The 15,511-nt window shown below is 32.4% G+C and overlaps 2 protein-coding genes across 2 annotated transcripts in view; one reads left to right on the top strand and one right to left on the bottom strand.

Annotated features, from left to right (window-relative positions):
• Nucleotides 1-15,511, bottom strand: part of LOC132912466 (26S proteasome non-ATPase regulatory subunit 9) — a 272,372-nt gene that overhangs the window by 209,675 nt on the left and 47,186 nt on the right. The window lies entirely within an intron of this gene.
• LOC132912467 (uncharacterized) lies at nucleotides 4,234-7,025 on the top strand. The gene is made up of 4 exons (XM_060969905.1): nucleotides 4,234-4,417; nucleotides 4,933-5,088; nucleotides 6,383-6,544; nucleotides 6,808-7,025. Exons 1-4 carry the CDS (start codon nucleotides 4,367-4,369, stop codon nucleotides 6,952-6,954), a joined length of 516 nt encoding a protein of 171 aa, XP_060825888.1. The 5' UTR covers nucleotides 4,234-4,366; the 3' UTR covers nucleotides 6,955-7,025.

Raw genomic sequence — 15,511 nt, 5'->3', positions numbered from 1 at the left:
TATCAATGTTGACCGCGAAGCGTTCAACGTGAACGGCAGGTTTAAGACAACTGAAAAGATAAGGATATATGACACTTCTGAATGAGCTCCAAGAGTAGTCTAGGCCCGGAAAACTCACGAAGGGCAGAGACGCCAAAGAGCAGTCATCAAGAGTAGTGTTGTTCCCTTGCCTTACGATACTCCAGATGGTGATATGAGCACCGGACACAACGAGGCAGATTTAATCAGTCAGTCGTAGAGTATGGTTTTCCTCCGTCTTACGAAGATTAACAGTCGTGGTTTTACCACCGGACACGACAGAATCACATACGTAAAGTTAGTCGTAGAGTATGATTCATCTCCGTCTTACAAAGTTTAAGAGTCGTGATCTAACCATCGGACACGATAAAATCACATACGCAAAGTCAGTCGTAGAATACGGTTGGTGACTGCTCCTTGGCGCCTCTGCTCTGTTTGCATGGCGACCAGACCACGACCTTTAGTTTCCATCAGATAGAAGATAGCGACTGATTGTACAATCGATGCCACGAAAATGATTGATCTCCTATTTCGATTAGGATAATAGAGGTGATTGAATTTAATTATAACGCTGAGGTAACAGGTTATAATTTACTCTTTATTCAACAACTTAATTTAGTGAACCCAACGTAGAGATGTTGACTGATCTGTAGTCGTAAAATCAGTACTTGCTGGGTGTTGGTCGCCCTACCACCGGTCGCTTACGGGTGAAAATCTCGGAAAAAATGGGAAAACGTTTCCCCACGTTTCCCCGCTTTTTACCTGATGGAGCAATAACCATAAGGAACATCTTGACTCGAAAGTGTTTTATACCACTTAACGGCCTTAACAGTCAAATCGAAATGCTTAGTTTTACGACAGTTCCTTATGATTATTACGGTCCAACTAATTATATTGCGAGCTACGCAGAGTCACCGGACGTAACATAATATTTACATATTATTTTTGATATTACAGTATCAGACCACACAAGTATTTTTATTTGCCTCACTCAACTTTGTATATAACGAAAAAGGTTCATAGTTCACGATATCGCGATTAACTTGATAATAAAGTAGAGTGACACAGCACATACCATATCATCGATTGTACGAACAGAGTTCTTATTACATAGTTCCTTAGTAATGAAATGTTTACAGAAAATATCTACAGGAAATTAAAAAGAAATATTCGTTTCGCATAATAAAATAAGATTAAGGATTCTGATCATGTTTGTTGTTTACATTGTAGAAGATGACAAACTATTTTTTGACAATTTAAGACAGAATTAGGCCATAATGTAAAAAATCAGGGTATATTATACATATATCTAAAATTAGCCCGCTTGTAGATATCTCTTGAAAAAAAAAAAAAAAACACTCTGATATGTAATATAGACAATATAAAAATGAATGTGCGCAATTTCGTTCTATAACGTAAGAAATTTTCTGTTGGTAGATCACACCTCAATATTAATCCTCCTTCTATAAAACAGTTTAGAAAATATAAATCAGACGTTATACTTGCTAAAATCTCTACAAACCATTCTTTTGTCAGAAATATGAAACTCAATCTATAGCTTTGACTAAGTCGCTAATAATCTATTGCAAAAAAATAACCAGTTAAAATTTCTGCCTAACTAATAAATAATTATAATGTGGAAAAGAGAATCTCTAATCTACTAAAAATGAGTCAGAAGATAAATCTTGTACCTACACAATTTTCTTTATCCTCAAATCTACTACCTCAAAGATCTCGGCAATGGCGAGACTATTCTCGTCATTATTTATCTATATAAATCCTCGCCGTTCTTTATCTCTTGGACGTTTTCCTTACAAAAGATATCACAGACGCGCGATTTTTCTAAATCTACAAGTCGACAACAAAATTTCTTCATATAACCGATGTATGCTACATCGATAGTGTTTACAACGACCAAGCTCGTTCGCGATTGTCTAAATTACTTGTAGCCGAGTAATTTAATCGCGTCGCATTCTACCGGTTACATTCTAATTAACGAAGCGCAGCATAGAAGAATAGATAGGAAGAGGAAGAAAAAATGCGGCGGAGGCCAATAACGAGCTACGTTCTCGAAAACAGTAATGGTTAATAACAACGCGATTTCCTGTTTCATTTTGTGACACGGTGTTGTTCGATCGAGATTAATTCGATTGCCTCGTGGACTGCATCCGTTCCCACGACTTTATCAGGAACCGTCGTTGGTGTGGCTCGCGTGTATAGTGTGCAGTGTGCATGTGCACGCCACGATGCCGCGATGGTCCACTACTGGATACTACTGACAAAGAGTACGCATATAATTGAAATGCGCAGCTAAATCAAGTGGTAAATGAATTGACGAAATCCATTTAATCGCGTGTCCATCCAGTCGGAATTGGAATAAATTCGTAAAGCGTCCGTGTATTATCGAAGTGATGATAGGTCGTAAGTTAGCGTTTGCGAAACTTCCCGTTTTGCTTTGTCGATTTATCTTTCGGAGGATAAATCAAATTTTTAACGACCGCGATTTGTTTAGGAAACTTTATACTCCATGCATTATCGTTGAACTACAGATGTTTATACACAATGTACATTAATGTACATGCATATTTTCGCAATAATTGACTAATTATTAAATCAGTAATTTTGATAATCCCTTTAGATCTATGAAGCAGTTTATTCCTGGAATTTATTAATACTGACTAAGAATGAAAAACTGAAAATCAGAATAAGCGATTCAGAAAATAATTATTTATTTATTGTTAAGATTTATTGTATTTCTGGGATCAAATATAAATAGTATATATATTACTTTTAACTTTTCATAAGAAACAAATATTAATGATCGTATTATGTATGTTGTCACTTGAAACGTGAAATTTTATCGACGTTATGATAATTGAGATTCTACATTACTAACCGACAAGTGTGTATAGGTGGAAATGTTGAAGGAAGATTAACGTTAAAATTATATTTTTTACATTTACATATTTACATTTGTTGCAAAACACCAATGTCCAGGTTATTCGTAGGATTATTTGGTCTCTGATAGATATCCTCGAGAGCAAGAATTTCAACGAATGCCTCAAAGATATTGTAATTTATCTTTTGGCCAGTGAGCGATGTATTGCTTCAGACAGCAATGATAACCCGTTCAAGGTCAGGAATCGAAAAATAGCGGATACAGGTCACATTATGTCCCTTTTTTGTCGATTAACAGGGAGCATGTCAGTGTTAACGGTCAATGAATTATCTTATTTGGTATTCTTTTTAATATGGTCACGCGAAGAGGGGAAAGAGCACTGATAGAAGCTGGCTGCAGACCGAGAAGATCATTTTTGTTGATACGCAGGCATATTTCACCGGAAAATTTCAATTTCTTATGGATGCATGTAGTTTTAGGTGAGAGAAGAATGAAACAAAAAATGTAAAATGAGAAATTGCTTACTCTTCGAACTCTTGTTCAAACGTTATAAGTTTCGACCGATCTTATTCGCTCATTCAAATTGAACGGTTTACTCTTAAAACAGTCTTTGACCATATACGGTAACAAACATATAGGTAAATACATAGAACAATTTAGAAGCCGTTCTACACTTATAGTGCTTCAAGGTACAAGAAATGTATTTTTAGACAAAAAAGAAATCGAGATAGAACGTTTATAATACAATAAATTGAATCTATGATTAAATATTTTGTTATTTATATACTTATTTCATCGTATATTATGCAAAAATATAAACAATATTGTTATCAATACATATTTAGTAGCCAGGGTGGGAGGAGTCAATGTCTTCACTTTATAAAGAAGAAACTTGCTGCAACGTTTAATATATAATCCGATGAGTTCTGATCTCGTAATAGTATTAAAATTCTTCTAAATACGTAAGTTGAAAAAATATCTATTGTATGCATGTTTATGGTAGTTGATGATTTAGTGTAGCTTTGAGGAAAGGTTAGATCTCTAATCTCAATGTTGCAAAAATTGTTGGAATATTTTTGCGGCGAATACGTTCTTATTTGTCAATGAACATATTTAATGATAAATAATAACATAATAATAGTATACTTACATACGTAATAAATAATAACATAATGATAGTATAGCAATTTTTACTATGATCCTCGTAATTACATATGTACGATGTTCGTGACAGGTGTTTTTATGTAGTTGTTCATTGTAGTAGTTTCACGACTATAAAAGACAATAAGTTGTGATAAAATCACAGATCCACCAGATGTTACATTACCAGACGGGATTTTTTTCTTGGGGTAACCGAATGGATGACAGTAGCAATGCTGAATATTATTCGCTAACAGATTGAAATAGTCCATTTAATATTACTTACTGTCTCGGATACTAGCTGTCAGGATGCTCTTCTGGTTGTTCACAGCCTGTGCGTTAGGATGGTGCATGGTGCAGGTAAGCATAAAATAATTGAATACTTAACTTTTTCCTACAAATGATGTATTAAGTCGTGTAGTAAGTTTATTTTCTCCTTGGAGTAATATTTTGTGAAATACTATAAAACGTTCTACGTTGTTTAAAAGTTCGGGGCACGTTTGCTTTTTGGATGAAACAAACTTTTTCATACACTTTTCTAAGAAATAATAATACCTATTGTAATTATAACTATCATTTTTTTAGTATAAATAATTACAGTTTGAATATTCCAAGAAAATAATACATATTATGAATAATATATTTATTTACTTAAAGAAGTTTATTTCTTTTGAAATTTTAACATAATCCAAACTTAATAAAGATTAATAAATATCTGAAATTAATATAAGATATTGTAAAGATAAAAATTAGAAAATATAAAACTATTCATAAAAAGAAGAAGCTTCACTAGAAAACTTTCTTTTATGTTTTTACATTGCTTCTTAAATGTTGAATTTGTAATTTTTTAAGTAATTTATATTTGTTAATATAAGGCAGATTACGACATAATATTGGAAGATATTGACTGTAGTCAAATTAATGAAGAATATGTAAAGTCATGCGATCTTGAACTAAACTATGATAGCACATATGGGGCTAGTCTGAACACGTATATAGAGATCATTAAAACACTTCCTGAGGACACAAAGGTATGTATTTAAAGTATTTTCGATTACAGTATCATAAATAACGATTAATCATTTAGCTTAAACAATTTAATAAAAATTTCCATATATTAGGTTGTCCGAAAAGTGTCTTTCTTTTGCAAACGTGTTTTTTTATAACAGTGCACCTTCATACAATCGTGAAACCAAGTCTGTGAAATGTCGCGATATTTATCTCAACAGAACAAAATGGATCGTACATAATTCGACAAAATAATATAAAATAAAAATGTTGTGCGTCTATTATTTCCTCATAAAAGGAAAGAAATTTTTCGGACAACCTAATATATGTAGTTGCAGTACAACCATCTTGCGTCAACTAAGATTGTCGCTCTAATTTTTTATATTTCGTATATTGGCTGTTATTTCTACCTACACATATACATGCATATAAGTATCTTGCTATATTCTAAATTTTTTTACAATTGCGTTGAATATTAGTCATTTTCAGTTGTTTAACTTATAAAGACTTATAAAAATTTGTAGTTGTTAACACATATTCGAGTTTATAGTTTAAATGTACATTCACTTCAATGTAACAGTAATATCTATCAACTGTTTTAATTACTTAACGCTGTGAGTGGAAAATAACGTAATACCTATGGAACTATCATGTAGTTACAAGGGAAGAAGTTTTTGTAATGTAATCGTGATTACTAACCGTGAGTTAACTTTGCATCTCATTGAGATGCGTCTTCTTATCGATCTCTTTGAATAATTCCGCTTTCTTAGAGAAAAATGATGAACGATCCATTGAAGAAAAAAATGTTATTTGCATATTTTCTTCTTACAAGTATTCAAACGATCATCATAGTGAGACCAGTGAATTTTTTAATTAAATCTCCTTTTTTCATTTGAGTTCATCCAATTAGACATGAAAGAGAAATAAACGAAAATTAGATAAATAAAAGATACATGTATGTATATAGTAATTAGGTAAATTAATTACGTAGTTTTAGAAAAGCTTTATTAAAATAAAAATGGGTTTCATATTATCTTCTCTATTAATGATATGTATTATTGTTCATATTAAAACAATAATCCTGCCACAAAAGCAGAGTGATTAAAATACAGGTTAAAATTATATATTATTATATAATATGATATATACAGGACATATTAATTATATGTCCTTGTAATAGAAACGATATGAAATTATGTAAAATATATATAATGTATAATATATATAATAGATATTATATATAATCTATACATGATAAATTACAAAATTACTCGTATCATTAAATTAATATTCATATCATTAACATTTTTTTTATAGGTAACAGCCGACGTATTTACGGTTCGAATGGGTGAATATACGGTTGATCTTGGACTTCATATAGATACAAATTTTTGTGAGGCTGCAGCGGATTCAAAATCTATAGGGGTACCTATAATAAGAGCGATCAACATGGATGGCGATAATTGTCCTCCGGACCCGGTGTGTAAACAATTTGATACTCAGAAATGTAATACAGACGAGAACCTTTAATTTATTATTATCAAAAAGGAATTAATTATTTTTTCTTTCATATTTCATTATATACCTAATAAAATACAAATTGTGCTTTTTATTTTGATAAGCTATTTTACAATATATGTACATATGTAATGAGCAAATAAAGAAATCATCTTGTGTTACATACTTACGAAAAATTTTCTGAAAACATTAGGTAATTAACTTTATAATTTGTTACATTTTAGGGGGTTTACCAACGAGAAGACTACGTAATTGACAGCATGGATGGTTTACCGCCATCATTTCCCGATGGTCATTATTTACTTAATGCGACATTGGCAAACAAAGATACCACGATAGTGCACTTTGATATTTATATAAGAGTATATTGATCAATTTTTCGAACCTATGTTCGTATAAAATTTAAAATAATGTTTAAAATAAAGATTGAGCAGCAAGCATACGATACGTTTATTACAATGTTTTAAATATTCTTACTGAGGTATCTACTAATTTATAGTTATTGAATTGGCGTAAGTATTTTGCTACATTTTAGAGATGAGTTAAGATTTTATGGCTGAATTTTATTAACCCTCGCAGGCAGGTCACCATAATTTAATCTATAGATCGCTCACCATATCAGCCGATTCGCATCTTACTGAAAATAAGACGACGAAAACAAAACAATGTCATTGCAAAACTATACTTCAAGATGTATAGATATATCTACATTTTCTCTGTGGATCAATTTAACTCAACATTCGGGCTCTCCGTTGCTACTTCATTATTCGGTATCCAAAAAATTAATTATGAGGATTTATAATTGATTTTTACTAACCTTTCAATTGTCCCTTTATGAAATCAGCAGATGATCCAATATTTATGTGTATCTATACATACTTGCAATATTTATTTTCACCATGCCATTTTAATTATAATCTCTTTTATATTTAGCATTTTAATTATAATCATTTTACATATTATAATATACACTCCTCGTCAAAGATATAACCCAGATGTGCTATCTTTAATTTTTCAATGACTCATGTAAAGTTTTTCGTTTGTAACGTATAATATTAAAACATTATGAGCTCAGAATATACGGTTCATTGAAAATAATTAAAAATATTATGAGGTTTAGTGTATAACAAAAACAATTTTTATTTTAAGAACGAAATGATAGCACATATACAATAAGAAAATAATAATCAACATAAATTGTAACTAACAATAATTACATATATACTTATTTAATAATGGGTATATCCCCCTTTATTTTCTATTACTTCTATTGTACGATTTGGTATCGATTTATATACTTTCTGGATATAATTTTGACTTAACGTATCCCATTCGCGTACAATTGCATTTTTTAATTCTTGTAGGTGTTGATACCACTTTTCATTCGCGTATACACCGTGAACAAGTTCTGCCCAGCAATTTTCAATAATATTAAGGTCCCGGAAGCGTGCAGACCACGACAAAATAGATATATTATTTACATTAAAATATGATTGGATAATCTTGGATGTGTATACAGATGCATTATCTTGTTGAAAGATGTAATCAGGTCCAGAAATGCGTTTAGCATGATTATTTACTTGTTATTTTATTAAATTTATGTATCGGACACTATTCATTCTCCCATTAATGAACTTGATATTTGTCTTTATGAAATAATCGATGCCAGCCCAAACCATCACGTTGCTTCTCCCATTCATCGTCGAATTGCTGACATTGTCTCTTATGTCATGGAAATAATATTGGAACCCAACAGGACCATCCAAGTTGAATCTTTTTTGTCTGAAAATAGTACCCTCCTCCATTTCTTTTTCCAATGTATTCTTTCTTTTGCAAAGCGTAAACGTTCTACTTTGTGTTTCGCTTTTTCAATTTTAGCCTCTTAATATCTTTGCAGGATAGTAGAACTCGACGAACACTTGAAACACTGACACTAATACTAGATTTTTCCATTATTTGCTTCGTTGTTAACTGCGAGTTGCAAGCTACACGCAAAATTGCTCATTTATCACGATCGGATAACGATGACGGCCAACCAGTACTTTTCTTTTTGCCATAATCTTCAACATTTTTTAAGAAATTGTGTATTACTTTACGACTTCTTCATATTACTTTCGATATTTTTGCTACTGACAACTGTTGCTGTTTTAGTTCAAGAATTTGCTTTTTGCAGACTTGTTTAATTTTTTTCCACGTCCCGTACTTACAAATTTATATAATATTGCACTGTGATCTTTACTCGTTGATAGATCATAAACTACTGAAATATTTCTAAACATATTAACAGAGTGTGCTATCATTTCGTTCTTAAAGTAAAACAATCTTTTTTTTTTTGTTACACACTGTTATGTTCTATCTAGTCGCCGACGAGAAGGTAGCGTCAACTGACGTTTAATACAACTGGCAATATGCTCCACTTTCGGCTAACCTGCTATGTGTAGGAATACTGGCACGGAAGAGGATTAAAGTTGTTCGAAAGTAAATTAACAATATAAAATGATTTATTGAAATCTTACTCGATTTCGATATTGACAATTGACTGACTGATATGAAATTCTTCGGTTGACAAATGTTGATTCTTCCATAGACAAAATGATAATTGATTCTTCGATAGACGAAACGATAACTAAGTCTTCGATAGACAAAATGATAACTGACTCTTTGATAGAACGAATAACTAATCTATAATATTCGATAGACGAACGGTAATTAATTTACTCGATAACCAAACGATAAATATTCTCATCCTGACTTCTCTGAGTCACTACATTTATATCCGTTGGAGATGAAAAAGCGTCGGGGTCTATCTTTTGAAAATGTGTGGGAAAATCCCCAACGTTTGTTCAACTGCCGAGTTTGTTCTCAATTTGAATTATCTTAATATATTATATTATAAAGACATAATATAAAAACATAGTTAGATGAGTTTTCGCAAGATATAGCTTTTAGCGGCTTTAACTGCCTTTCACTTCAAATACTATAAACACGGTTTCGAATAAACGTTTTAAATTACCTCGGTTTAGGAGAATTTATCAATTTTACTTTCGCGCTACGGATCACGCAGGTCGCGGGACGTGACACACACTAAACCTCATAATATTTTAAATTATTTTCAACTAACCGCACATTCTGAGCTCATAATGTTTTAATATTATACGTTACAGATGAAAAACTTTGCACGCGTCATTGAAAAATTAAAGATAGCACACCTGGGTTATCTCTTTGACGAGAAGGTATTTATCTACATGTTAAAAATCAGTAGTTGTTGTGTTGAAAGAGTCTCGAAAGACCTTTCTCCCCTTTAGATGTTACATTACATCGATCAAAGCACGCGGTCTCAAAGATTGCACAATTGCATGAACAAGTTGAAGATGTCACGATATAGGCATACTTTCTTCGATTGCATAAGGAAATTGCGTAAACTAAATTTTACGATATTCTTGTAGATGAGAAACATCAAATAAAATTTAATAGAGGAACGCATAACGATGTCTCTTATTTCTTACAATACTGTCGTAGGCCGCAAAATACGATACTTAGATCGATTAGAGAGTAATAAAGAAGAAAGAAAAAAAAGAAAAGAGAAAAGATAAATAGAACCATAAAATAACGAGTTCATCGGGTGTAGTTCATTTTATTTCTCTTACGACGTTAACCTCTTAGATACGGTTGAATTTTGTGCGAAGCTGTTTCTCTGTACGGCAGTGTGATGCGAATTACGCATAAACGATACAGCACTTAAATGTGTGACGGATAATGCTGTTCTCTATGCAAGCACATTGGAATGAAGTTTTTAATAATTAAATTATAATTTTTCTTAAAGATATCATGCATATATTTTAACTTTAACAATTTACTTTAATAATTAATGATACAATTGAGTATGATATATTTTAAAGCACAGTACGACACATAGACCCACGTCACAATTTTCACATTCATAGAGCGATAGTGTTTTTCAAATTGCTTTTCGTTTCCTATTTTGAAGCGACATTTTGAGGTTGAAGATTCTTAAAAATTATAAGGATACGGATCGACATGTTAAAAAGAGCATCTAATAATGGTATATTTATTTTAACGGACGGCAAGAAATGATATCTGACACTGGCGTATCAAAAACAAAGACTATATATTGTACCTGTATATTGTTAATACTGTTATAAAACATTGCAAGGACAAAAAAAGTGTGAAGCAAGACAGATGAAATAGATCATTTAGTTCAAACGGTGAGCGAATGAGTCAGTAGAATGAGCCACCATAGTGTCGTAATATAAGATCACATCCGCGAAAGCCACTATAGTGGCGCATCGTACATAAGAGATTAACGATCAAGCGTAAAATAAAATGCTGCTCTACTGCTGCATCGAATATATTAGTTTTAAATTTTACATGTTGTTATACAATTCGGTTACGTGTGTAAAGTTTTAATTTTTTCTGAATATTACTGTATTAATACCAAATGAAATGAATTCTTCCTGAATCGTTCAGTCAACTCTCTGAATATTATCTTCAGTAGCAATATGGATAAAATGCTATTCGAATATTTCAATCTTTTCTACACTATAGTGTTATTCAACCATAGATATATGAAGGAAAAAAGTGATATTGTTATTTTAATTTAGATACTTTAATACGTTTATGAGACCATTTAATTGATAAGTTGTTATAATTTCAAAACTTATCTAAGTAGTAAAAGTTACAAATGTTTTCAAACATATGATCTGAATGGAGCTTTGTTTTCTTAACTAGAGTGTAATATCGTAGAAAATTCTTTCCTATTTCTCAATTTCAACTCCTTTTACAATGCATAAATTACATATTATATTCATTCTCGACAACGCCAAACGCTTTCTTCAAATATTAAAACGTTTGAATATTAGGGTGATATTAATAAACACTAATCCGTAAGTTATATAAAAATTTTACAGTCTATTTGAGTTTATTTGAACATAAATTAAGAAATGAGGCAGCAAAGTTAATAATAGACGCGTATCAATTCATTTAATTATACATTTGCGTGCTTTTTTATGTTTGCTCAATAGAATTATCACCTACAATCAAGAGATTCTACATCGATATAAAAACAATGACAAATCAAAGTGACATTATTAAACAAATCTCTATGTTTGACAGGATGTGTTTACATAATTGAATACAACATAAATTAAAGTTGCATTGATGTTTCAAAGAAATTTGTATATTTATTGAATATTGAAACTTTTTTCCTTTTCCAAGATATAGCATTTAAAGTAAAATTGTATCGTTGTTATATTTTAAAATTTTTTCTTACAAAAATAGCACCATTCAACAAAACTTCTTCTTTCATTATTGTTTTACAATTTGCAGAAGGAGAATATTCTTCTAGAAAACTGTTTCCATAAACACATACAGATATTTTCACGTTTGAAAATAGTTTAATGTTAAATAATTTAATAGTTGTGAACTATTTATTTTTTAGATTTATTATTTTAGTATAAAAAAGATTTCAACAATTTATTTCATTGAAACGAAACATGAGAATTACGAAAACTTAATTATTTGTTGTCCACTGATATCTATATTAAAAATGAATTTGTTTCGCCTGGGTTTTCATGCAAGTTCAATTTCTCGGTGATAATAACTATTTGAAGAGTCGCTGATACGTGGGACACCGTTCGGCATCCCCTGACGATTCTAATGGCGGTTACCCTCTGTAACCTCCTAAGAAGCAGGATGCTGCGAAGACTCGCCATCAAATCGTCTGCCCATACCGGGGCCCCGTACATCACTCGGGACCGAACGACGCCCGCGTATAGTCGGCGCACCGCGACATCCGCTCCATGCACAAGTAACTGACCAATCGCACCCCTAAACAAGCAAAACCTAAGCAACAGCAATAACGACGCAACAGAAATCAAAGAATTGCTCAAGCAATCCATCAAGAACACTGAAATGCTAACAAAAATGATAAATAAGCAAAATGCAGCAATCAGACAACAAACACAGCAAGTTACAGTCATGCTACAACTATTTACAAACACGTTACGTAAAAAATAGAAATAGACACGTTGAAAATGGCAGCTTGGAACTCCAATGGCCTACAACAACAGACCCTAGAAACTAAAACATTTCTATATAACAATAGCATTGACATATTACTTGTTTCAGAAACACATTTCACATCAAAAAGCTACATGAAAATACCATAACACGCCATTTATGATACCAAATATCCCTTAAAAAAAAGCACACGCAGGACCGCAGTGATAATAAGAAACAATATAAAATGCCACATACATAGCCAAATCAGTCAGGAATACGTTCATGCAACCACCGTTAAAATACAAATTAATGGCAATTACTTCCAAATGTCAGCAGTATATGCACCACCGTGACACAAAATGACGTTACAAAAATGGGAATAGTACTTTTAATCCTTAGGTGACAAATACATCGCAGCAGGAGACTTCAATGCAAAGCACACGCTATGGGGCTTAAGAATTAATACACCTTGAGCTAGAACACTAGAAAAATATATTAGAACAAGTAATCTCAACATATTATCCACAGGAAGACCAACATACTCTCCGACTGATCTAAACAAAACTCCTGATTTGCTTGATTTTGCAGTTATAAAGGGACTAAACGCAAACAAATTAAAAATAACACCCAGTCTTGAGTTTAGCTTTGATCGTACAACGATAATAATAGAATACACAAGCGAACCAATACTTTATAGCAATCCAGAGACGCTTTGCAATAAAAGTGCTTTGCAATAAATGGCAAACATTTAAAGAATTAATCGAGAGCAAAATCAACTGCAATATTCCACTAAAAACACCCGAACACATCGAACAGGTACAACATTAATAGAAACAACAACATTAATAGAAATTATACAAGAAGCAACATGGACAACCACAGATTATGAACCAAACAGAGGAATAAAAATAATTCCAACAGACATCCTTAACAAAATCAGAGAAAAGAGGAAAGCGAAAGCAACATGGTAAAAACATAGAACACGTGAAAACAAAAAACATCTAAACAAATACGCAAAAGAAATAAAAAGTGAAATAAGAGATCATAATAATAATGAATTCTCAAAATTGATAGAAACACTCTCTGCGCACGAGAATGCCAACCCTATGGAAAGCCACGAACAAAATAAAGAAGCCAATAAAACTAATTCCAGCAATCAGAAAAGCAGGCAACATATGGGCCAGAAGCAACGACGAGCAAGCTGCAGAATACTTCAATCAACTTTGTAACACATTTACTCCATATAATATTAACAACAGTAAAAACACATGTCATTCAGGCGAAGATGCACAAAATACTAGTACTCCAACTAACGAACACTACACCATACCTAATACAACAGCACAAGAAATTAAGGTAAATCTTGAAAAACCTTCCTCCAAAAGCAATACGTTCATAATGTTACCTAAGCCAAGCAAAAACCCACATCAAACTGCATCTTACAGACCAATATCACTACTTCCTGTGTTTTCCAAAATACTAGAGAAAATAATATGCGATCGCCTAAAACCAACAATAGAGAAAGCAAAATTAATACCAGATCATCAATTAGGATTCAGAAACATGCACAAACACGACAGAGCAAATGCACGGGCTCGTCAACGAAATTTTACTAGCAATAGAAAAGAAACAATATTGTACAACCCTCTTCATGGACATCGTGAAAGCATTTGATAAAGTGAACCATGAAAACCTCTTACAAACAATCAAAAAACATTTCCCGGAACAAATCCACCACTTACTCAAATCATACCTAAGCAATAAAACCTTTGTAGTAAAAATAAAGGACACATATTCTGAAGTTAAAGACATCAAGGCAGGTGTACCGCAAGGAAGCGTCTTAGAATCAATATTCTATACACCGTACACGGCCAACATACCAACAGTTACAAACAGCAAAATACTGACATTCGTGGACGATACGGCTGTACTAGTCAGGCACACTAATCCATAAACAGCAGTCACGTTACTACAAGAGAATATCACTAAGATAAAAAAATAGTTGCAAAATGAACAAACGAAAGCAACCCCCAGTAAATGCAACCATATTACATTTACACTACGAAAACGGAAACCATCAAATATCCAATTGAATGGAACGCTCATAACACAAACAAGGCAAGACACACAACTTATATGGAAGCAACATACTAAATCGATTGTAGACAAGATACTGATAAAAAGAAGACCGATGTACTGGCTAACTAGTCGAAACTTTAAACTCAGCATGGAAAATAAAATAAAAATTTACAAAAGAATAATAAAACCAATTTGGACCTAGGGAATACCACTATGGGTGATAGCAGCAATGAGTCATATAAATAAACTAAAGTCGCTACAATCGAAGATACTGAGAACAATAGTCAACGCCTCGTGGTATGTCAAAAACGAGGATATACGCAAGGACCTAAAAATACCAACAGTTAAAAAAGAAATCGGCAGGTACACAAGAAAATACAAGGAAATACAAGGAATGGAATACACATCCAAACCAGCTGGCTTGGTTGGGGTTAGGGAGCAAAACTCTCATAAAAAGGAAAGATCCCACTGACCTCACTAAAGATATAAAATAGAGCGTTGCGTTTTCACCCGATGATTTCATGTGCTCTATGCTCCAAAAGTTCCAAGGCAAGTGTCACGTAAAATTCGTGATAAAAAAGGAAGAGCTGAGCAATAGCTTAACTTGACTGTGCTTTTACATTTTAGTAGGCTTTTATTCATAAAATGATTAAGTATAATATTACAATGAAGTAGCAAAGTCAAAATAGATATTTAAATCGCGGCCAAGACTGTACACAAGACTAGTTTTGTGGTCGAATGCTTGCAGTTTTTATATTGCAGTTGCGTTTCTAGGTGTTAAGGGGCAAGGAGAGGATCCTGATTGCCCCACGTAATGGGAAAAATGCA

The sequence above is a fragment of the Bombus pascuorum genome, chromosome 12 (assembly GCF_905332965.1).
Source record: "Bombus pascuorum chromosome 12, iyBomPasc1.1, whole genome shotgun sequence".
In the NCBI taxonomy this organism is placed as follows: Eukaryota; Metazoa; Arthropoda; class Insecta; order Hymenoptera; family Apidae; genus Bombus; species Bombus pascuorum.
The sequence above is the reverse complement of the archived record's forward strand: the minus strand, read 5'-3'. Positions and strand labels throughout refer to the sequence as shown.

Excerpts from the sequence above, each read along its gene's own strand:
- LOC132912467 (XM_060969905.1), top strand. The coding sequence starts at position 4,367 with ATGCTCTTCTGGTTGTTCACAGCCTGTGCGTTAGGATGGTGCATGGTG. Across the intron at positions 5,089-6,382 it reads CACTTCCTGAGGACACAAAG|GTAACAGCCGACGTATTTAC; the intron begins GTATGTATTTAA and ends TTTTTTTTATAG. Across the intron at positions 6,545-6,807 it reads ATAATTGTCCTCCGGACCCG|GGGGTTTACCAACGAGAAGA; the intron begins GTGTGTAAACAA and ends GTTACATTTTAG.